The sequence below is a fragment of the Pteropus medius genome, unplaced genomic scaffold (genome assembly GCF_902729225.1).
Source record: "Pteropus medius unplaced genomic scaffold, Ma_sr-lr_union100, whole genome shotgun sequence".
NCBI classification, from domain to species: domain Eukaryota; kingdom Metazoa; phylum Chordata; class Mammalia; order Chiroptera; family Pteropodidae; genus Pteropus; species Pteropus medius.
Window position 1 is genome coordinate 14006892 of NW_024340699.1, and position 22600 is coordinate 14029491.

Below are 22600 nucleotides of genomic sequence, written 5' to 3' on the forward strand. Positions count from 1 at the left end.
GATCACCCGCCTCACAGGGCTGACGTTGGTAAAAGGCTAGATGTGGCATCTTGCACAAGGTTAAGCTGCTGTCGTTTTTTTTTAAAAAAATGTATATTTGGTTGCCTAAGATTAGTAGGTCTCCAGGGCTGATTTTCAGATGAGTGTGGGGCAGACAGCTCCTTTGTGCTGAGGACATGCATAAATGCCATAGTTTCTGTGGTCCTTCAGCTTGGATGGGTTGATCTGAACAGCACTGCCCACGCCCCTGGCCACTGTGGGCCTAAGCAGTAGAGAGCTCCACACTCAGAGATTCGTAACTCCGGAGGAGGAGGAAAGGGCTTTCTCCTGCTCTGTCTCTGTCCGGTTTGAAGGAGACCAGGGGTGGCCAGTGGATGTGTCCCGGCTGGTTGCTGGAAGACTCCCCCACGTTCCCCACTTCCAGGTGGATGTGGATGGGGTATCTAGAGGCCAGAAGTAAGCCAGGCCCCTGAGGTCTTCGGTGTGCTCCGAGTGGTGAGTCCACTGTAGCACATGTGTGCTCATGAGCAAAGCCAGGTTCAAGGTGCCAGTCTAACTCTGTTATGCTCTCGTCTAAAGCACCACAGTTCAGGTGAGGGAAATGGGTTCACATTGCAACAAAGAGGTCAGAGGCTGTCTCTAGCTGCTAGCTGTGAAGAGAGATCCTCTCTTATTTTTTTACGTTGGCTTTCCGGCAGTTCTAGGTAAATGAGAGTGTGCAGTCGCAGAGAGGTCACAGGTGTTCTCCAGCAGGGTGTTGCCGTAGTAGCAGAAAGTGGGAAGTGAGAACACTGTCTTCTTGCTTTTTAAGTTTGGGTCGAAGGGGTTGGGTGGCATGCCTGGTGGGGCTGCCCTTCTACCCAGAATTGCCAGGCCATCCTGCAGGTGGGTTCTCGGTGGGAGTGGAAAGCGGAGATGTTGGAGGAGGCAGCCAGAGGACCCCCCACCCGCCCGCCCCGCACGCACGCACATGTAGTTTCTCCTGGACTTGGAGACAGTGGGCATTGTCAGAGCTGTGGCCACGTTCTTTAATGCCCCTCGTGTTCCACGTGGATTTTACCAGATCGGGGGGTTGCAGTCTTCGGTTGTGGAGCCCTTTCGTGTAGTGAAATGTTGCTAGCGATCTCCATGTGTAAAGCGGATCCAAACGATGTATATTTGGGGTGGGCGGGAAGAGGTCAGAGTTGTGCCAACTTGTCAGTCCCCCTCCCCAAAGCTGGGCAGTCCTCGATCCTCCCCCAGGAAAGCTTGAGAGCCGTGGCCTCACCTGGGTAGTGAGGCCGCGACTTGGGTGGGAAGCATGCTGGCCCCCCTGCTCTCTGATAGGAGAACACGAAGGCGGGGGAGCCCCCGGTCCCGACATCTCTGCCAGCTTCCTCGGTGCAACTCCGCTGCTGTGGTCTTTCCAAGCTGCGTGTGTGACGTAGCTGAGTGTGGGCTTGGGAGGAGGTGCGCACACTTGGGCCTGCGCCTGCCGGCTCAGCATACTCCTGGGAGCTAGTATTTTGGAGAGAAGAGCTTCGCCTGAGCTCTTCCCCCTGGGACGAGGAACCCCTGGGCCAGGGTGCAGTCCTGTGGGACAGACGGGGCCCAGTGGTGACCTGCATGACCAGGGGAGAGAGCTTCCTGGGAGCAGGGATCCCAGCCACCCCAGGGCCTGGAAGGGCTGTTTGCCGAGGTGACGGTGTGGTGGGCGATGCTGGCAGCGGCCGGCTGGGACGGGGCCGGGTCCAAGGCCAGGAAGGAGGAGCCAGGTGCAGGCTGTGTCCTGCAGGCCGCCAGGTAAGAAGAGGTCAGAGGCCGGGCCTGGAGGATGAGGTGTGACACAGCTTGCTCATGGCCACAGGCATTTGGAGCTATCCGTTCTGGCACGTACCCGGGTGTTGTCACAACCACTGAGTAACGGAAGACAGACACCGGCCCCCGCCCGCTCTGTGACTTAACGCTGTTAACAACTTTGACCGCAGATACGGACTCGGAGGAGGACTTCCTGAAGGACGAGTGGTCCGCCCAAGGCCCCTCCGGCTCCAGACTGGCGTCTCCCGTCCTGTGCGGCATGGTGGCAAAGAGCAGCAAGCCGGCCGGGGGCCCCAAGCTGACCAAGAGGGGTCTGGCGGCTGCCCGGACTCTGAAACCCAAGCCGGCCGCCGGCGGGAAGCAGCCATTTTGTTTGCTGCTTCAAGAGGTCGAGGCGCGTTCCTCCTTCAGCGACTCTTCGGACGACTCGTTTGACCAAGGTTACTAGCTCCACACACACACTACCTTCCAGGTTTCAGAGCGAGAGAGTGAGTGAGCGCGAGCGATGGCGCCGCGGGCGCCGTCTGGGTTCTGGCAGCGTAGCCTGCCGTATCTGCCCCTTTTTTTGGGTTTCGTTTGTACCTGCATCGTGCTAATACCGCGGCCAGCTCCTTTGGAGCTTTTATACAGACTGATTTTAGTCTCCACCTGCCCCCACCGCCCCCTCCGCCCCCACCCCTCTTCTCGCAGCCTCTGCCCCCCAGACCGCAGGCCGGGGTGGGGGTCTCGGCAGGGGCCTCCCGAGGGACGTTTTGTAAATGGAATTCTGTCGTGTGGGCGTGTGACTTGATGTTTGTACCGCGATTTTGGTAATACCAAGCTTTATTAAACAGACCGAGTTCATTTTTAACTAAACCCGTGTGCCTTGTCTCTCTTGCTGTGTCTGACTAGACCATCAGGTGGCCGCGTCCCTCATTTTGCTCCTTTCCCCCCCTCCCCCCCACCCCCACCCCAGAAGGGGTAGAGATGGGATAATGCGTTTGCTGCTTTTCTCTATTATTCAAATATCCCTGGGAGCTGTTGGCATGCATTTCATTTTTCAGGTTTAAAGTCAACTGCTTTCACCTCCAGCATCTGTTTTGTTTTTTTTTTAGCTGCCTGTTTGTCTTTTATTTTCTTATAGCTTTATTTCTGTGCAACAGCGCTTTAAGAGTATTTACAAACACGTGTTTTCCAACACATTCTGTTTCGAAGGGAGTGTAGGCAGTGCAAGGTTAAGCCCATTCGTCCTCCCCGATTCGGTTGCGAAGTTTGCGAGTGTGGGGCTTCGTTGCCGAGTCGCATGGCAGAAGAAGCCCAGTGCTTTGGAGAGAGCACTGGCCTGCGAGTCCACTCGGCCCGAGGCCTCATTCGCCTCACTTATAAAAAGAGGGTCAGATTTAGTGACCCCGGCCAGCTCCACGTAGGGCAGCCAGCAGATCCTAAAACGTTCCTTGTCCTGGTTGAGGACCTGCTTCAGGATAGATCCCCTTCAGGAGCCCCAGAACCAGGCCCTGGTGCACCCTGAGTGAGGCCCAGGCATGGCGGGGTCGCCTGGACCGGAGCGATGCCCCGATTCCAGCCTTGCTCTCACGTTTCTAGCCTGCCTGCTCCCTCCCACACCTCCCCTCCTGAGGGCCAAGATCCATTCTGGGCGACTAGGAGATGGCACGGCAGAGAGCCAGGTGCCCGTGGGGCTCACTGTCTCCAGGGCAGCTTGCCAGCCAGCCTGGCTTCTCGAGGCCTCCCGCATCCTGGGCCTTCCAAGACCAGTCTGGCTGGTTTGCTGTCCTTCCCCTCCCCGGGGCTGGACCTCCATGCCTCCTCTCCCTTCCGCTTTTCCCCACTTCCTCTTAAAGCCAGGGTTTCCGCTTCCAAATTTTGGGGCTCTCCTGCCTCAGCTCAGACTGCATAGAGAAGCAGGCAGTCCCCCAAATCTAGCAAGGGGCCATCTGCCCTAGAGTAGGCAGAGGGAGCCGGGAACCCTCAGACCGAGGCCGGATGCAGCAGTGGACAGGGCCCAGATAGGGAGAGGGTGGGGCTGACAGGAGGGTCCCCCACTATACACAGCGTTGGTCAGGTCTCGAAAGGGATATTTGGGTAATAGGGCCTTACTGACATCTGATACTAAAACACCTAATCAGCTTGGCTTTTCTAGTGTGTCTGCTTTCTCCTCCCAGCAGCTTGACCATACCTTCACCCTTGACCCCTACCCATGATGCTTTGAATGTCTGTTTTGGTCTCTTGCATTTGCTCTCACGCTGCACTTGGACGCAAAGCGAAGGCTGGGAGTAGGGCAGACGGCGCGGCGGGTCACTGAGCTGGGGTGGAGCCTGGCTCGTTGGTCCGTAGGTAGGCACCCCCTTTTCTCTGTGTCCCCCCTGCACCTCCCCTCCCCGGGGCTGCCCCCATCGGCTGTGGCAGCAGCGGGTCGCTTTGGCATTTATATTTATTGATCAAGTTTTGGAAAACCAAACCAAGTAACACCAACCAAACCCACATTCAGAGCCAAGAGTTATTTATTTTTTTTAATAATAAAAAAGTTCCTCTGCATTTCCTCAGGTTTCTTTGTTGGGACTTTTTCTCTCCCTGCCCTTGGCAAGCTCTGTTGCCTCAGGTGTGGACAACTCCAGAAAGGCTTTCTTGGTTGTCAGACCCCCCTGCCCCCCTGCCGTGCGGACCCCGGCCTGGGAGGCAGCCAGGGCGGGCTTGTCAGGCCTGGAGCGAGAGGCGGGAGGGTCCTGGGAGACCAAGACAACCCGTGGCTCCGTTTCGTGGCAGGCACACCCTTGTGATGGCTTTTGTCTTCACTCTTCCACCTCAGGGTGCTGGCACGAGGCTGCGGCTGGCTTTCTGGGGTCTGATGCAGACATTCCGACATCCGGAACCCAGAGCCAGCCCTCCCCCATGGACCGAACCGTCCTGGGTCGGGGAGTTCTGGAAGTCTCCACACCTGAGTGGCCCCGGGAAGGCTATCTCTAGAAGGGAAAGCTGGCCGCACGTCCAACCCCGTGCCCCCACCCCAGCCAGCCCCCGCCCGCCACCCTGCTCAAATTGGCCGGCCCCAGGGGGCCTGATGTAGGGGACCCAGGCGCTGCCGAAAGTCTGCCTACACTTAGCCTGCTTTGCTGCTGTGGCCCACTGGGGCGGAGACAGACCGTGTGACGTCCGCAATGTGAATGGACCGCAAGTGTGCACTGCCTGCCGCCTGCCTGCCCTGCTGGCCTCCATCCCGCTTCATCCATCCTCCGGGCGCTGGGCCTCCACTTCTCTCCCCTCTGCACCCCCTCTCTCCGTCTCCTTCCTCTCTCAACTCCCTTTAGAGACTCCTTAAGCTCACACCCCTGCTTCCCTTGCCGAGGGGTCACTCAAAAAACACCGGGCTCCCTCCAATAAGTGGGTGCGCAGAAAGCCTCTGCCCTCGTCAGCACCCGGGGCCGCCACTTTCGGCCGGTGGTTGCAGGCGGCTTGGAGCGTTGTCGGGAGAACGTGGAGTTGGCCATTTGTCTCACCCCTCTCAACCCCAAACTCAGACCGTCCCCACCCCAGACACCTTATTCCCCTCCAGCCATACCTGATCTTCATGCTCTCAGCGCTCTGGGCAGACAGGCACCTTTGGGCAGGTGTCCCTTCGGGGCTCCTTGGCCGTGGGTCTCACAGACAGACTCAGCCCCTGACGTGCTCTCACCTGCCCACCCGTCCTAGTGGGTGTAGCTGGCCGCCTCCCGGGGAAGGTCAGAGCGAGCCTGGACCTCTAGACTGACTCTCCTGGTGGACGTGTGGGAGCATCGTCCTCCCTGCTCCGCCCGCCTGCCCCGCGGCCCGCCCCACCTTCGTCATGGTGGCCGGAGTGGCAGGGTCAGGTCCTGGAGCGAGGCACGTCTTAGTTATCGGCTGGAGAGACAGGCGGGGCTTCCTTAGCGTCGTCTTTCCACTAGACCCCGGACCACAGGACAGACAGCCAGCCCCAGGATGGAGGCCCGCTCTGCCACGTGAGCTCTTGAGCCCCAGGGCCTGGGTCTCTTGGTGCAGAGTGGGCCGTCCTTCCCTGTTCCTCGTGGGTCCAGAGGCGTAGCTAGCGTGTGGCTTTCTCAGTGGTGGGGACAGCAGTTTTCTTAGGACAGGGTGGTTCTGTGTGCATCTGATCCTCTGAGCCGCTCGCACAGTGCTCTTTCTTGCATGTGTGTTCCTGTTTGCGTCACTGCCTTAGCTAGGCCACAGGTGAGAAAATAGGGCTCTGAGAGGGCCGGGGACTTGCCCCAGAGGCCCCAGGGTAGGGCCGTCAATGGGAGCCAGCTTCGGATCCCAGAGACGACTCAGGGCTTTAACCGTGGCTGTCCCCTACCCCCCAAGAAGAGACCAGACTCCACCTTCTGCCGCCAGCCTCCAGGCCTCCAGCTGCCAAAACCGCCCCCCAGGCGCCTGTGCCCGGAACCCCAGCCTGAGCCCCCAGGCCCTCTCCTGCCCCCTCCTCTCCTCTCGCCTCCCCTTTCTCCCCGCCTCCTTCCTCAGTCTTCATGTTGTACGTCGGGGCGTGTGTGTGCGCGTGCGACCGTGGAGAGAGCTGTCTCCAGTCCTTGTCCGTGTGTCCCTTCCCCACAGCACAGGTGCATGTCGGTGTTCCCCTGACAGAAACCCACTCTGATTCCCCAAGCCGCTGCCCACCTCTGGGCTGTCCAGGATGCCCACGGCTTGGGCTCGCTTTGATGGGGACACTGGGCCATCGGGGGGACTCGTGGGCTGGTTCTGGATCCACCCCCAGCTGGTGAGGAGTGAGGAGCTAGGCTGGCGCTCCGGCTGAGTGGGGGTGGTGGGGCCGCGCACGCCCCGGCCAGGCCTCTGACTCGCCCCCTGTTTTCTGCACGCCAGATGAGAGCTCCGAGGAGGACGAGGACGACGACGAGCTGGAGGAGGAGCAGGGCGAGGCCGACGGCGGCTATAGGCTGGGGTCCCGGGAGCGGGCCCTGTCGCCAGGCCTGGAGGAGAGTGGGCTGGGCCTGCTGGCCCGCTTTGCAGCCAGTGCCCTCCCCAGCCCCACCGTGGGGCCGTCCCTGTCGGTGGTGCAGTTGGAGGCCAAGCAGAAGGCCCGGAAGAAGGAGGAACGGCAGAGCCTGATGGGTAAGTACTGGCCGATGTGCTGCTGGGGGCGGTGGTCTCACTGCTCCATCCTGAGCAGAGGGCTGGTGATGAGGCCCTGGCCTGCTGTTCCCGAGGAGGGGTCTCTAAGGCTCTGCAGAGTGACCTTCAAACCCACGTGGCCTGACCCACCCCCCTCAGGTGCCCGCGGCCGGGCAGCTCTGGGAAGCAGAGAGGTCTTAGATCTGCACCTTGGGGGCTGTGGGAGTCCAAGGGAGGCCACTCCAGGTTGGCGACGCCCAGGCTGACCCGTGAGAGACGTGGTAGCTGGGCAGGCACACGCAGAAGTTAGGGGTGCAGGCAGAAGGAGGAGGTCACGCAGAGCATGCAGTGGGCGGCCGGGTCCTGTGTCGCTCCGTTAGCTGGCCTTTCCCTCCCGCTCTCCACGGCTTGGCGGCTCACCTGTTGGCAGTCAGTACTGTTACACTCTGGATGTACATCATGTATTCGTCCATTCACCTGCTGAGCGACACCAAGGACATCTTGGTGATGTCCCAGTTTTGGTAATTATGAATAAAGGCGCTATAAACATCTGCGTGCAGATTTTGTGTGGATATAAGTATTCAACCTTGGGAAAATACCAAGGACTGTGGTTGCTGGATCGCGTGGTAAGTGTTTAGTTTTGTGAGAAACGGCCGAATTGTCTCCCGGAGTCGTACCATTTTGCATTCCCGTTGCTCCACGTCCCCGCCAGCACGTGGTGTTACTGTTTTGGGTTTTAGCCATTCCGATAGGTGTGTTCGTGGTATTATGTTGTTGTAATTTGCATTTCCCTGATGACACACAGCGTGGAACATCTTTTCATATGCTTAATTGCCATGTTCCCTGAAGTGTCTGTTAAGGTTTTTGGCCCTTTTTTTTAATTGGGTTATTTGTTTTCTCAACGCTGAGTTTAAAGAGTTCTTTATCCATTTTGGATATCAGTCCTTTATCAGATGTGTCTTTTGAAAATATTTTCTCTCATCTATAGTTTCTCTTTGCATTCTCTCGACGGTGTCTTTTGCAGAGCTTAAATTTTTAATTTTAATGATGTCCCGTTTATCAGTTCTTTCTTTCACGGACTGTGCTTTTGGTGTCGTATCTAAAATTTCTCTGCCAAACCCAAGGTCATTTAGATTTTCTCCTCTGTTATTTTCTAGAATTTTTGTAGTTTGGCGTTTTACATTTAGGCCCGTGATCCATTTTGAGTTAAAATTTTTGAGAAGGGCGTAAGGTCTGTGTCTAAGTTCTTGTTTTATTTTGAATGCCCAGTTGGTGCAGCCCCGTTTGTTGAAAACTGTCTCTGCTGCATTGTGCGGCCTTGGCTTCGTCAGCGATCACTTGGCTGTGTTTACGGGGTCCATTTCCGGGTCCTCTGTTCCGTTCCGTCGATCTGCTTGTCTGTCCTTCGGCCAGTGCCGCACTGTCCTGATCATGGTAGCTTTACAGTGAGTCTTGAAGGCAGGCGGTGTTAGTCTCCGACTTGTTGCTCTCCTTCAGTATCGCCTTGGCTGTTCTGGGTCTTTTGCCTCCTCTCCACATCCGCTTAGAAGTAGTATGTGGATAGCCACAGAGTAACTTGCTGGGATTTTGTTGGGGATCGCGTCGAATCTACGAAGCGAGATGGGGAGAACTGCCATCTCGACAGCATCGAGTCTTCCCGTCCACCGACGTGGAGTGTCTTCTTTCCTTCTCTGTGTCTTTTGAGGTGTTCGTGTGCATTTTATCCCGTTTTATCCCTTTAATGTAGTGTAGTCCGTTGACGGTCTTTGGTACGTTGAACCAACCTTGCATTCCTGGGGTCAATCCCACTTGGTCATGATGCGTAATATTTTATGTTTCTGGATTATATTCACATATGTTTGTAATTGTTATATGTCTTCCTGATAGATTGACCGTTTTATCATTCCAAAATGTCCTTTTTTGTCTCCAGTAACAATTTTTGTCTTAAAGTCTGTTTTGTCCAATGTTAACATAGCCACTCCAGCTCTCTTGGTTATTATTTGGATGGTATATATTCTCCGCAGAGATTGACTTTGTCTCTTTGTGTTGTACCCTTTTGTTTTTTATATTTTTCGTCTATATTTTTGTTCCTCTGTTCCTCCTTTACTGCCTTATTTTTTTTGGCGGGGGGAGGTAGGAGCACAGGATGCTGGGTGGGAGGGAGGATGTGGGTCCCACTCCTTTCTTTGGTGCTGTGTGGCAGTGAGGCCTCAGCAAATCCTTCTCCCTCTGGGCTTCGTGCTTGTCCCCCCGCCTCTCGTCCCCAGTGCCCTCACAGAGACCCTTCCTCTGGCCCAGGCACTGCTTCTGCCGCCCCATTGGTCTGATAAGTATTTCTCCTCTGACTCAGCCTTACCCCGGTAGCTCCAGGCTCCCCTCCTCCAAGCCTGTGTCCGTTCCCCATCACTGCCCTGACCACTCTCCAGAGCCCCTCCGGACACAGTGCCCTGCAGTGTCTTCTGTGCATCTGGGTTCTCTGGCAGTTTTCTGCAGGGGCCTGTCAACAGGTGGGATCTCATTCCCTCCGGTAAACTCCGCAGCCTGTTTTATGGCCCACACTCTCTAATCAGCCATGAAAGCCCCCAGCTGCCTCCCTGTGCAGTGGGAAGTCTGTTAACAAAAGATTAATTAATGGGATCCTTAAGCTTTGCCAAGGGGCTCATTCCCATGGAGCGTGCCCCCACCCCTTACCATGGCTGCATCTGTTGGGGCCTGGCCTCCCACAGGGGCCCCAGTGGGCCGGCTGTGGGGCTCAGGGCAAGTCTTCTTCTGGGGTGCTCAGCCCAGGGGTTGTCACAGACACCTCGTCCCTGAGGTCTGCCTGGAGGAGGAGTACACCTTAGAGCTATCGTCCCAGGGAGAAGTGCCGGCTTACCCCCGTTAGGTGCTTTCCCTGGCCACCAGCTCTCTGGGCCAGGCTCTGAGCTGAGCAGGGTCAGGGGTCTGCTTCTTGGGGGAGCAGGGCAGGATGGGATAGGCAGACTTGGACAGGAACCCTACGGTGTGATGTGTGCCTATGGGGATGGAGCTGTAGACAGGGGACTTCCCAGGGTGACGAGCTGGTCTTCTCAGAAAGGAGGCCGCAGCTCTCCGGCAGCTAGGATCAGGGAAGGAGGTGGTGCTCTGGGCTGAGGGACCGGCAGAGGCACAGGCCCAGGGTCAGAAAGGGTGGAGAGCAGCCAGGAGCGGGTGGGCTCTCAGTAGCCTTGTAGTCAGAGGTTATACCTTCAAGCCAGGGCCTTGGGCCGGACTGTGGCCGAGGGAAAGGAAGGGACGGGCCCCAGGGTGGCGTGGCTCAGACGAGGCCTGCCAGACCTGTAGAAGGCGGTGGGTGCCGGGGACCCCCAGCTCCGAGATGCAGCATCAGGAAGCTGCGGAGAGGCCCGTCCGGGCTCGGGGATTTTGCCCGGGCTTCCCACCTGCCCGCCCTGCGCAGTCGCTGCCCCACAGGTGTGGGGCCTTCCTCGCCCTCCTCCCTGTCTCCGGGACTCCGTGAGGCGGGTGAGGGGGAAGCTCCCAGGCCCCAACAGGCATCTCTGCCTTCCAGACGACGCTTCTGGGGAGAGGGGCAGGGAGCAGAGTCCGGGCAGCCAGAGCGGTTTGGGAACAAGAGAGGGGCTGGCAGGACCTGCCACCCACAGGCAGGAGGCCGAGCGAGCCCTCCTCCGGGCCTCGGGTTCTTCCCCTGGAAACCGGGACGAGGCTCCCACGGGCAGCGAGGTCCCTTGGAGGAGGGATGGGATGGTGGCCAGAGCGGCCGGGTGGGTGGGAAGCGGGGGCCCCACGAGCCCCTGTGCACAGCCCCCTCCCTCGTTCCACATCCAGGCACGGAGTTCGACTACACCGACTCGGAGGGTGAGGTCAAGGTGCGGAAGCGGTCGCCTGCCGGGCTGCTGCGGCCCAAGAAAGGACTGGGGGAGCCAGGCCCCTCCCTGGCTGCTCCCATGCCCGGCCCCCGGGGCCCCGGCCCTGCCAGCCCCGACAAGGCCAAGCTGGCGGCAGAGAAGGGGCGCAAGGCCCGCAAGCTGCGGGGCCCCAAGGAGGCGGGCTTCGAGGCGGGGCCGGAGGCCAGCGACGACGACCTGTGGGCACGGAGGCGCAGCGAGCGCATCTTCCTGCACGACGCCTCGGCCGCGGCCCCGGCTCCCAGCAGCGCCGCGCCCGCCGTCACCAAGCCCAGCCGCTGCGGCAAGGGTGGCCCTCTGAGCCCGCGCAAGGACGCCGGCCGTGCCAAGGACAGGAAGGACCCCAGGAAGGTAGGGGCTCGGCACCAGTGGGCCACGGGAAGGGACCCCGGACACCAGGCCCCGCCTCCAGCCTGGCAAGGCGGCTCCAGTATCCACCGCAGGGTCAGGGGGTCGGTCCTGACGGGAGGCGTGCTCGGACCTGGTGTCGGGAAGAGCCAGGTTCCTCTCCCTTGGAGGCTCTTCTGCCCCCGGCCTCAGAACAGCACTGTAAACGCAAGGGACTCGCTAGGACCCTGGGGGAATGCGGCTGCCGGACGCGGACGCGGGAACGCTGCAGTCTGCGTGTCCCTCAGGGGGGCCTCTGACAAGGGGCCCGCGGCTGCCTGGCGAGCGCCATCATTTTGAAGTAATGATTAGCGTGAGTGCTGTTTCAAGGTCTTCTCAGGAACTGTCATGCGCTCCATGACAGTGATTTCTGCTGGTGACAGAGTCACAGGCACTCCTGGTCCTGTTGTGATTTGTGGCCTCCACTCACACCTGGAGGAAGATCTTTTCTTCTGAGGTTGGTGAAAACAGAGATGGGTTTTTTGTTTTTCCCCATCCAAGTTCACAGATTCCCCGAATTCTCCAGTGGACACCCCAGGTTGAGAACCCTTCTTAAGAACTCTGTAATGATTAGCTTGATTACCCTTTTTGCAGTGGTTGCTAGGAAGCTCACGGCCAGTTGCTCCCCCTTTAGGTGGCTGCATTTAAAGCTAACAGCCAGCTCTAGGACGCATCTTCTGCCTCAGGCCTCTCCACCCCAGTTCCTTATGGAGGATCAAACCTCCGATGACAGTGACAGTCTGGAGAAAGTCATAAAAAGCGCTGAGACGTGGCATTGATTTCCTGGTAATGGGTGGTAGTGAGGAAGGGACTACATCTGAGTGTCATCCGCAGGCACCTTAATTTGTGCTCACCCCTCGTTTCCCCATGGGTAAAGCCACCGCTGAAGGCGTTTGCGGGCCATGAAGAGAAGGTGCTGGAATGATAAATAATAGTGATGACAATAATCATGTCGGGTGGCCCATGGTGGGCCCTAGGCGCGTTCTGATCACTTTACCACATCCACTTAATTTATTGGTAAAGGACAGCTTGTTTCCTCCTCCCACAACACCTCTGAGACCACCCCAAGCCGGCGCTGGGCTCTGTCCTGTAAGGCTACGCCCTGCTTCAGATGCCAGTCACAAGTCCAGGCCAGCTGGACTTTGGCCAGCCGACTGTAAATCGGGAATTTCTCTGACCTCAGGTTCAGTAATTCACTAAAACGACACAGAACTCGGGTCAGGCTATCACTGCACTTAGGTTTATTATAAAGGACACAACTCAAGAAGAGACGCATGGGACAGCATCTCGGGGAGGAGCTGGAGCTGCCATGCCCTCCCCAGGCCACCACCCTCCGGGCTCATCCCCGTGTCCACCAACCGGAAGCTCTCCAGACTCCGTCGTTCTGGGGTTCTTATGGGCGCTTCATCACATGGACACGATCGATTATTAACGCAGTCTCTAGCTCCTCTCTTCTCCCCGAGAGACCGAGGGACCAAGGGTCTCCTCCTCAGAAAGAAAGATGCTCCCAAGACCCAGGGAATCCCAAGGAATTTGGGAGCTCAGTGTCAGCTGTCAGGGCAGAGGTCAAAGGTAGATATCTCATGTCACAGTCGAGCCCTCACGAAAGCGTGTGAGGCGGGTTACTCTGAGGAAGTGCACTTTACAGGTGGCTCTGAAACCTGCCCAGGGTCGCAGCAGCTGATGGTCGTCAGGGCTGAGCTTTGAACACTGGGGCCCAGCACCAGAGCCCCGGCCTCTTTGGGCTTTTTCCTCGACAGCCTCTCTGTTGGGACTAGAGGTCCAGAGGCTCACCCAGTCAGTCTTCTGAGGATCCAGGAAGAGACTAGAACAGAACAGGTTGATCATCAACGGGAGAAGTTAGACGTTATACCCCATCACGCCAGGAACGCTGCTCGTATTTTTTGAGATACACCTCTCATCCTGTTTTCCAGACTCGGCAGTGTAGCTCGTGCATTTCCATATGCTGAGCTTTTATTTTACTTTTTTTTAAATCAATATTTGTAAGTGCTGAAGAGCATCCCACCATCTGGCCAGCCCATGGTTTTCATTACCTCCTGCCATCGACCGTGCCGGCTGCCGCGATTTGGTGGATGATGGTATTTTGCCGTCGTAATCAGCACAGCAATGAACATCTCTGCTCTCTGTGCACAGAGTTGGTCATGTTCAAAGTTCTTATTTTAAAAAATAATAAGGCTCCCAGAACGGGCTTTCTGGTCAATGGGAAAGAAACAGTTGCCATTTTTACCTGATTAGAAGAGTCATTTAGAAGGTAATGAAAATCCGCTTAGAGATCACTTTTTTTTTGCTGGCATCCTCCTGCCTTCTGCATACAGCTGCAGAAAACGAACTGTTTAATAACAGACGCTAGCGATGAAAGGCAACGCAACCATGTTAAAAACATTTCTTCAACCGCCAAGATGCCTTCTGATTTCAGAAATGTGAATGGGGTTAAAATGTGCATCAGACACAGGAAAATACATTGCGTACATGTATGCACACATATATATTTTCCCCCCAGAATGGGGATTAAACTGAATACCTTTTATCCCTGTAACATTTTCCATTTTGTCCCTCTGAATGCTGTTTGCTTTGCATTTCACTCATCCGACACGGAAGCCGTGACTCCCGCTGTTGTCATGGTAACGTTTGCCCGGCGTTATCTTTTTCTGTCCTTTGCTCTCCACCTGGCTCTGGTCTCTCGGCTTGGGGGTTTCGTGGTAGGTATATCTCTTTTAAAAGCAGAACGTGACCCCTCCTTCGCGGCCACCGCCCACCGCCCACTCTGGATCCTGCTGACCACAGCTCGAATCTGCCTTTTACACAAACTGTCATCATTTCCGTTTTCCCATGACAGAGCCTCTTCCTCGGAATAGGACTCTGCGCCGCTGTAATGGAAGCTGGAACTGTTTCTCTTGATGCGCCAGCATTTCCGCCGCCAGTTGCTGGACAGCTAGGTCGTTTCCAGCCCTGTGCTCTGATAGTGGGGCCGTATGCGGTCCCCGTGCACGCCGACCAGTTTCCACCCCACCGGCGAGGGGGCGACCCCGCTTCGCCTCGCCGGGGGGCTTCGAACCGGCATGCATGTGGCAGCCGCTAAACAGTCTTCATGCCCCGCCTGGAAGCAGCCTGTAGGACTCACGGGAACCGTCTTTTCTTGTGGCATCATTTGGAAGAAACCGGAGGTATCCTTAGGGTGTGGTTGAATGAATTGTGGCCCCACACACCATGACACATGGGGCAGCTGTTCAAGATTAAAAAAAAAAAAAAAAAGCTTCCATTATGTGTATCAGACATAGTGGGGGAGGGGGGTTTGGAAAGTGGGACTTTTGGTAAATTCCCATGTGTATTTAAAAAGAAAATACCGTGTTTGAAAATACACTGTGTGTGCACAAATGTGTCTGCACAGCCTTCGTGCTCACGTGAGCGGACGTGCTTGCGGAAGGTTTCGGAAGGGCACGGTGGGCTGCTACTCCTGGCTCTAGTTACCTCCGTCGTCGGTAGGGTCGTCGGGGAGGGGCTCGCGTGCACAGGCGTGCTTTAGAAACGCCTCGTGTGGTCTTTCTGCCTTATTTTAACAGGTACTCTACAGTGGTGACAAAACGAGACTGAAACTAAAAACCCTTGTGTGGGGAGGGGTGTGGGGGGACCGAAGGCCTGGGCCTCCCTGCCTCTCATGCTGCCTCTCTTGCTTCCTCCCCAGAAGAAGAAGGGGAAGGAGGGGGCGTCGGGGGCGCCGCCTCCACCCCGCGCGCCCACCCTGCCCCCTGAGGCCCGGGCCCCTCACGCCGGCTCCCCGGCCTCTGCCAAGAGGAGCAAGGCCAAGGCCAGAGGGAAGGAGGTGAAGAAGGAGGTGAGGCTCGCCGCCCCCAGACGGCTGGGTCCCCGCAGGGTCCCCGCAGGGTCCCCCAGGCCAGGGCGGGATTCTTCGTTCAGTTGGCAGATGGGTCCTGCCCGGGCGTGTCCCCCTTTCCACACGCTGCTGGCCCCTGGCCAGGCTGTTCTTCCTCACCCCACTGCATGTAGCTGGAGACGCTGCCTCGGTTTCTCCAAGGGACACGAGGCACCTGTCATGGTGATGAACACCACTGAGCACAGGCAGGGTGAGGGGCCCATTCTGTCCTCCCGCTGGGACCCCCACTGCACACGTGGCCGAGAGCACCGCAGCCTCACTGAGCCCGGGTTTCCAGGGAGGGTCCCCAGCCGGGCAGGACACGCGCTGTGTGCTAAGCTGTTGGTCTGCTGCGCTCTGTCCCCAGAACCGAGGCAAAGGGGGCGCAGTGAGCAAGCTGATGGAGAGCATGGCCGCCGAGGAGGACTTCGAGCCCAACCAGGATTCCAGCTTCTCCGAGGACGAGCACCTGCCGCGGGGCGGGGCTGCGGAGCGACCGCTCACTCCCGGTGAGTGCCCTTGGTGCTGCGTGGGTGCCGGCCCAGGGCGGGGCAAGGGGCACGCACGGCCTGAGATGGGCACCGGGAGGGGGCGTAGTCCCCGAGTGCACTGACACGGCCCTTTGGGCTCCGGCCGGGGAGGGGTCCGAGCAGGGTCACGCAGACTCTCTTGGGCCTTGGTGAGGAGTTTGGCACGAGAAGCTGCGGTCGCACTGGCTTCGAAGTGAGCTCTCTGACCGCTGCCAGAGAATGAATCGGAGGGGCCCAAGAAGGCAGGGAGTCCAGGTGGGAGGCCGTCGTCAGGGGCGGGATGGTGGGGGTGGGTTGAGTGCCTCAGGAGGGCAGGGGGGCTGTGGCTGCGATGTGAGTGGATGCGGGGGGAGGGGTGCAGGCTGGCGGGTGGCCACGTCTACAGGGCAGACCTCGCCGGGCTTGTTCCCATGCTAATGGGGTGGCCGGGGCCGCCGATGCATGGACCTGGACTGCTCTGCTCCGTGGTCTCCATCCCCTGGACCAGTGGGCTAGCCAGGCGTGTGCTTGTGGCCACGTTGACAGAGGCTCCAGAGGCAGAGTGGGGACCAGCGAGGCCTCTTAAGGCCTTTTGGTGGGGAGTCTGGTTGTGAGGTTTGGTTTCCGCCAGGACAAACAGCATCCCAGATGGCAAGTCCTGGAGGTGTGGCTGAGGGTACAGCAGTGGGCCCTGATGACCCAGGCCTCATGCCTGGGCTCGGGGTGGGGGAGGGGCAGCACGTGCAGGCTGCCACCCAGTTCACACCTGCCTGGGGTCTTTCCAGACGTGGACCCCCATGTGTGCACACTGGTGCACACGTGCCCCACAGGCTGCCTCAGGCACCCGTTCTCCCAGGGGTGGCTCTAGAGGGTGGCCAGGCAGGCCTGAGGGGGCGGGGGAGGGTCTCCAGCCCCGCCTCCAGCCCCTGCTTCCCTTCCCGGCCTACAGCCCCTCGCTCCTGCATCATCGACAAGGACGAGCTCAAAGACGGGCTGCGCGTGCTCATCCCCCTGGATGACAAGCTGCTGTACGCCGGGCACGTGCAGACGGTGCACTCGCCCGACATGTGAGTGGGGCTGGGTGGGGGCAGCGCGGGACTCGGGGCCTGAAGCCTCACCCAGTCCCCACCCGCGCGGAGGCTCGGCCTCTGCCGCCTCACACCGCTCTCGCCCGGCCTTGCAGATACCGAGTGGTGGTGGAGGGCGAGCGTGGGAACCGGCCCCACATCTACTGCCTGGAACAGCTGCTGCAGGAGGCGGTGAGGGGGAGGGGAGGCAGAGGGCGGGGGGCTGGGCTGTCCCGGTCACCAGCGGGTGCTCAGGCCGTCACCTTCCCAGATCATCGATGTGAGGCCGGCCTCCACGCGCTTCTTACCGCAAGGGACCAGGATCGCGGCCTACTGGAGTCAGCAGTACCGGTGCCTCTACCCGGGCACCGTGGTCCGAGGTGGGACGCTCCCCTCCCCCGGCACCCTCCCGGCACCCCTCCCCGCCACTTTCTGACATCTCAGCATGGATTCCTTTGATCCCTGAAACCCCACTCTAACTGGCTTAAGCGTAAAGAGTTTTATCGGCTTGTCTAACTGACAGCGTGTACGGGGCGGGTGGTTGGACCCAGGTACTGTTCGCGTGGTGTCATCGGGACTTAGGCTCTCAGGGTCTGTCCGCAGTGCTCCCCGCTGTGCTGGCTTCACACCCTGTTCTTTGGAGACCGTATGCCACCATCCTAAAGCCTGTCCTCAGAGAACATCTCACTTTTCCTCTATAAGTCCTAGGATGGAGTCCTACTGAATTGGCTTGGGTCGTGTGCTCATCCCTGAAACTGATCAGCGAGGTTGGCTTCCTACTTTTACACGAGACCAGAGAGAGGGGAAGGCGGCTTCCCCGGGAAAGCGGGACGCTGTCAGTAGAATAAGAGATCGAAGGCTGGGCAGACAAAAACAGCAGGTGCCCAGAGAGTGCACCCCGACCTTCTGCAAATCCAGCATAGCCAGGACATGGGGCTGTGGGCGTTGGTTCCATCAAAACAAACAAAAAGTGAAGGAAAAAAAGGACAGATACTACCCCTTGGCCACCTGACATCCAGACGTTCCCGGAAGATGGGAACGGGGCCTGGGCAGGAAGTCCTCTCACTGCGGTGAGGGGTCGTGTTGGTTCAGGTCTCCTGGGTCTGTGGGAGAGGGGACTTTGATTTTGAAGCAGGTGTCCTCTGTTCCTGGAAACTTTTCTTGAATTGCGTCTTTGAGATTTTCTTCCTCATTTACTCACTTTTCCCTGGAATCACACCCATCTGCTGGGCCTCGATGCTTGTGTCTTTTTGCTGTTATTTTTATTTTATTTATTGAGGCTTCTTCTTCCTGGCCATTCTAGTCTGTTGAATTTTTGCTTTCATTTAAAACATTTCTGAGAGTTCTTTCTTATTCTTTATTTCTCTTTTATTTTTTAAATAGCTCTTGTTTCGTGGATCGTGCTTGTTTTCTGGTTGCTCCAGGGATAACTTGATTTTCTTTTAGATTTCTGAAGCTCCCTTTTCTTCTGTGCGCCCCGCCTTCTCCCTCTGTGGGTTCTGCATTCTTCATGCTCCCCGCTTCCCTGTTCTCCGTCTGTCTTACACTGATGGATTGGAAGCTCTGTGTGTGGGGTAGGCCTCATGTCAGTGGCAGGCAGGACTGATTTTCTGGGGACCCCAGGAACCAGCACCTGTGGCTCTTCTCCCAACAGCCGGTCATACAGCCTGAGACCTTTGTCCTGGGGGGCCTGAGCTTAGCATCTGGCACAGGGATGGGGCCGGGGCTTACCATTGAGTGTGCAGACTTCCCTGTCACCGTGGTTGGTGTGGCGCCCACCTGCTCTCCCGCGCTGTGCCCAGTGTCCTTCAGAGTCTCTCCCCAGGCGTAGACCTCTAGCCTGTTGCCTTGAGACCCTCAGCTTGGCCAGTGCCGGAGTCCCCTGCATTCTGCTTCCAGAGGTGCTTGGCGCCTCTAGGGCCTGAGCCTTTGTGGGTTGCCTTGTGAAAAGTGGCCTCCTCAGTGGCATCACCTCCTTCCAGGCCGCTGACAGCAGAGAGCTGAGACCAGTCCGCTCCTGCTCGTCCACGCAGATGTCGTCATCCAGGATGGTGGCACCGTCCGTCACCTGCTGCCGTCCCCTTGCCGCTCCCTCTTCCTTTACGGTCCTGCCCTTGCTGTTCTTCTCTGTTCCTTTGGAGGGGGTCTTGGGAGTGAGCGAGCACAGGCTCACGTCTCGGGAAGTCAGGACACATCCAGCCGGCATGGGAGAGTCCGTGCTCCCGCGGGACTGCGTGGCTCTGAGGCCTGCGCCCCGGAGGGCGGGTGCCCACCCTCGTGCCTCCCCTGAGCCTGCCCCTCTTCTTACAGGCTTGCTGGGCCTCGAGGATGACGGGGATCTCATCACCGTGGAGTTCGACGATGGGGACACAGGGAGGATCCCCCTTTCTCACATCCGCCTCCTGCCTCCCGACTACAAGATTCAGTGTGCGTATAAGATTCAGGGGGACCTACACCCTAGCTGGGCCGACCCACAGGCTCGTGCCCTGCTCCCCTCCGACCCCAGTTCAGGGCTCTGTCTGCCATTTGGACCATTTGCACCCACAGGGGATGGAAATGGCAGGAACTGTGGGCGGGGCTCCCAGAACAGGCTCAGAAGAGGGAACCACAGGGTACCCCAGCTTCCGCGACCTGAGGCTCAGGTTGCAGGAGGCTGGCTGTACTTGTTGGCAGCGTTGTGTTCTCGCGTATCTAGAAATGCCGTCCCCTTTGACCAGCCCATACGAGCTCAGGTTCTGAAGGGTGGATGCTGTGTCTAGGTTCTCTGACCGGGTGGAGGCAGAGCAGGGCTCGGACCCAGGGCTGCCCGACTCCCAGAGGACTGGCAGAAGCACAGAAGTCAGCATCTTTGCTCAGCCCCGCCCACCCTGTCGTCGGAGGAGCCCACATCGAGCTGCTCGTGTGTGCAGACACCGAGCTTTGTCCCTGCAGATAGGGCCGAGTAGGGGCAGCTACGCAGTGTCACTGGCTCTGTCCCATCCCTGCCCCCACAGCACGACACTGTGGAGGCCCAGGCCTGACCACAGTGTGTCCTCTGCCTACAGGTGCCGAGCCGTCCCCCGCCCTCCTGGTGCCAAGCGCCAAGCGTCGTAGCCGGAAAACCAGCAAAGACACCGGGGACAGCAAAGATGGGGGCGCGCCGGGGTCCGAGGAGCCTGGCGCCAAGGCTCGAGGGCGAGGGCGGAAACCCAGCACCAAAGCCAAGGGCGGTACGTGGGCCCGAGCCCAGCCGAGGCTGGTGGCGGGGGCGGCACAGCTGGGGCCTGGTGCGCGTGCGGGTCTCTGCACAGAGACCACTCCCCGCCTCGGTGGAGTCTGTGGCTGTCGTGGTCATTTGACGTTGAGAAAACCCAGGCTCGGGGCAGATCTGTCAGAGGCAGAGCTGTGACTCGACCAGGTGTGTTTGCTCCAGAATCCAGCTAAAAGTGCTTCGGGCTAAGAGCCCAGGCTACTAGGGACCACTCTGGGGTCTACACGTGTGAGACCGAGACCCAGAGAGGGTGCCTGCCCTGGCTGGCCGCGCGGGTGGGGATGGCGCTCCGGCTCACGCACCCCTGACCCTCCCCCACCCACGCCGCTTCCTCCCCTTTAGACAGAGCTGCCGTCCTGGAGGAGGGGGCCTCAACGGACGAGGTCGCCAGTGCCCCATTGGCCCTGGAGCCGATCAGCACCCCAGCTTCTAAGAAGAGCTCCCCAGAACCCGTGGACAAGCGGGCCAAAGCCCCCAAGCCTCGCCCAGTGCCCCCACAGCCCAGCCCAGCGCCGTCCGCCTTCGCCTCCTGCCCAGCTCCTGAGCCCTTTGGGGAGCTGCCGGCCCCTGCCCCGGCCCCCGCGCCCCTCGTCACCATGCCCATCACCATGCCTGCCACCCGTCCCAAGCCCAAGAAAGCCCGGGCAGCCGAGGAGCCGGCCGGCAAGGGCGCGCGAAGGCCCGCGGAGCAGGCCGAGCTGCTCGTCAAGCTGGACCACGAGGGTGTCACATCTCCCAAAAGCAAGAAGGCCAAAGAGGCCCTGCTGCTACGGGAGGACCCGGGGGCCGGGGGCTGGCCGGAGCCCCAGAACCTCCTGAGCCTGGGCGGCTATGCCCCAGCGGCGGGGGGCAGCGAGCCCAAGGCCGCTCGGCCCAAGGCCGGAGACGGTGAGCTGGCCCAGGAGTCTGGGGATGGGCTCGCGTTCGAGGACTCGGGCCACCCCAAGAGCCCGGACAAGGGCCAGACCGAGCAGGACGGGGCCGAGGAGTCGGAGAGCGGCAGCAGCGGCAGCGGCAGCGGCAGCGACAGCGGCAGCAGCAGCAGCAGCAGCAGCAGCAGCAGCTCCAGCTCCTCAGAGACCGAGGGCGAGGAGGAGGGCGGGGGCGGGGGCGGGGGCAGGAGCCACACCGCCAACAGCTCCAGGGCATGCTCCTCCTCCTCCTCCTCCTCCTCCTCCTCTTCCTCCTCCTCCTCCTCGTCCTCCTCCTCCTCATCGTCGTCCTCGTCCTCATCGTCATCGTCATCCTCATCGTCGTCCTCGTCCTCGTCCTCGTCCTCCTCGTCCTCTACCACTGACGACTCTTCCTGCAGCTCGGACGAGGAGGCGGCCCCCGCCGCCACGGCCGGCCCCTCGGCCCCGCCAGTCCTCCCCAGCAAGGTGCCGAAGCAGGCGGGCAAGGCGCGCTCCTCAGCCCACTCCCCCGGCAAGAAGGCGGCGGCGCCCCCGCCCCAGGCCCCGCCTCCGCAGCCCCCACAGCCTCTGCCGCCCACGGCGCAGGCCGGGGCGGGGGCCAAGAGCCGGCCCAAGAAGAGAGAGGGCGTCCACCTCCCCACCACCAAGGAGCTGGCCAAGCGGCAGCGCCTGCCATCCGTGGAGAACCGGCCCAAGATCGCCGCCTTCCTGCCGGCCCGGCAGCTGTGGAAGTGGTTCGGCAAGCCCACCCAGGTAGCCAGGGAGCGGGGTCTGCGGGTGATGTCTGTCTGCTCTGTGCTGGCCCTTCCCCCGCCCCTGTCCTCCTAGCGACCCCGTGGCCGGGGTGTCCCGTTTTATAGATGGGTACACTGAGTCTCAGCAACCAACTGTACAGCGTCACAGAGCAGTGCCGCCCGCTGCTTCCTGGGGCCAAGATCCCAGCCCCCTGCGACCCCAGCCAAGCAAACGTGCAAGGGCCTGCGCAGCCCTTAGCAGGTGCTCCCTCCCCGTGCCCCAGGGTCTCGCGGCCTCGTGGCGGGACCGACCGCTCTTCTTGGCATTAGCTCATTCTCAGCTGCTCCCTAACTCTACACTGCAGAGTGGCTCAGGCTCCCTGCTGGCCACTTAGCAGCCCCGCAGAAGGCACGTCTCCCTTTATTTGCCTGCAGACCTCCAGGGCTGTCTCCTGGGCCTGGCTGGATCACATGCCCCCGCCCCCACGCCCCATGCTAATCGGTGTAGCCCGAAGAGCGAAGTGTTCTGGTGGGCCAGGTCTGGGTCACGTGGCTGTTCCTATAGTAGGGAATGGTCGGTTCTCCAGAAGGAGCCGCCTCTGGCCCACCTTGTGCCTTCCTAGCATCTGCACACGTGGACATGTGACACGTGCATGTGTTACGTGTGTGTGCATACACTTATAGGTGTACATATGCTCCTACGTGTTCACATATGCATGTATGCACACACATGCGCACACCTGCATGTGCACACACACACACACACACGAAGCTTCCATGTGTGTGCAGGAGGGGACTGGCCCCATGGTCACTGGTCTCTCCCTTGCCCCTGGATAGGAAGAGCTGGCTCATGTCCACTGTATCCTTGTCCACGGGGTGCAGATGGCCAGGTTTGCCCACAGTGTCCCTCTCCCTAGTCCAGGGTCCTCTGAGGTCGTGCCCAACATAGGCTCAGGGTAGACGCCATGCTGGCTTTGCCTCTTTGAAGCCGGATCCTTCCAGGACATGGGCAGAGTGCGGGATTGGGGGCTGACACCGATGGGCTGCA

General features: G+C 59.4%; 1 protein-coding gene across 7 annotated transcripts in view; it reads left to right on the forward strand.

Moving 5' to 3' along the window:
- TNRC18 (trinucleotide repeat containing 18) overlaps positions 1–22600 on the forward strand; it is a 72439-nt gene that overhangs the window by 46186 nt on the left and 3653 nt on the right. For all 7 annotated transcript variants that reach the window (XM_039878679.1, XM_039878714.1, XM_039878698.1 and 4 more), the window contains 11 exons: positions 1968–2237; positions 6646–6894; positions 10720–11150; positions 14890–15039; positions 15446–15587; positions 16537–16654; positions 16771–16846; positions 16926–17034; positions 18965–19081; positions 19699–19863; positions 20247–21571. In XM_039878679.1, the coding sequence (XP_039734613.1) occupies positions 1968–2237; positions 6646–6894; positions 10720–11150; positions 14890–15039; positions 15446–15587; positions 16537–16654; positions 16771–16846; positions 16926–17034; positions 18965–19081; positions 19699–19863; positions 20247–21571 (3152 nt within the window). The remainder of the gene's footprint in view (positions 1–1967; positions 2238–6645; positions 6895–10719; positions 11151–14889; positions 15040–15445; positions 15588–16536; positions 16655–16770; positions 16847–16925; positions 17035–18964; positions 19082–19698; positions 19864–20246; positions 21572–22600) is intronic.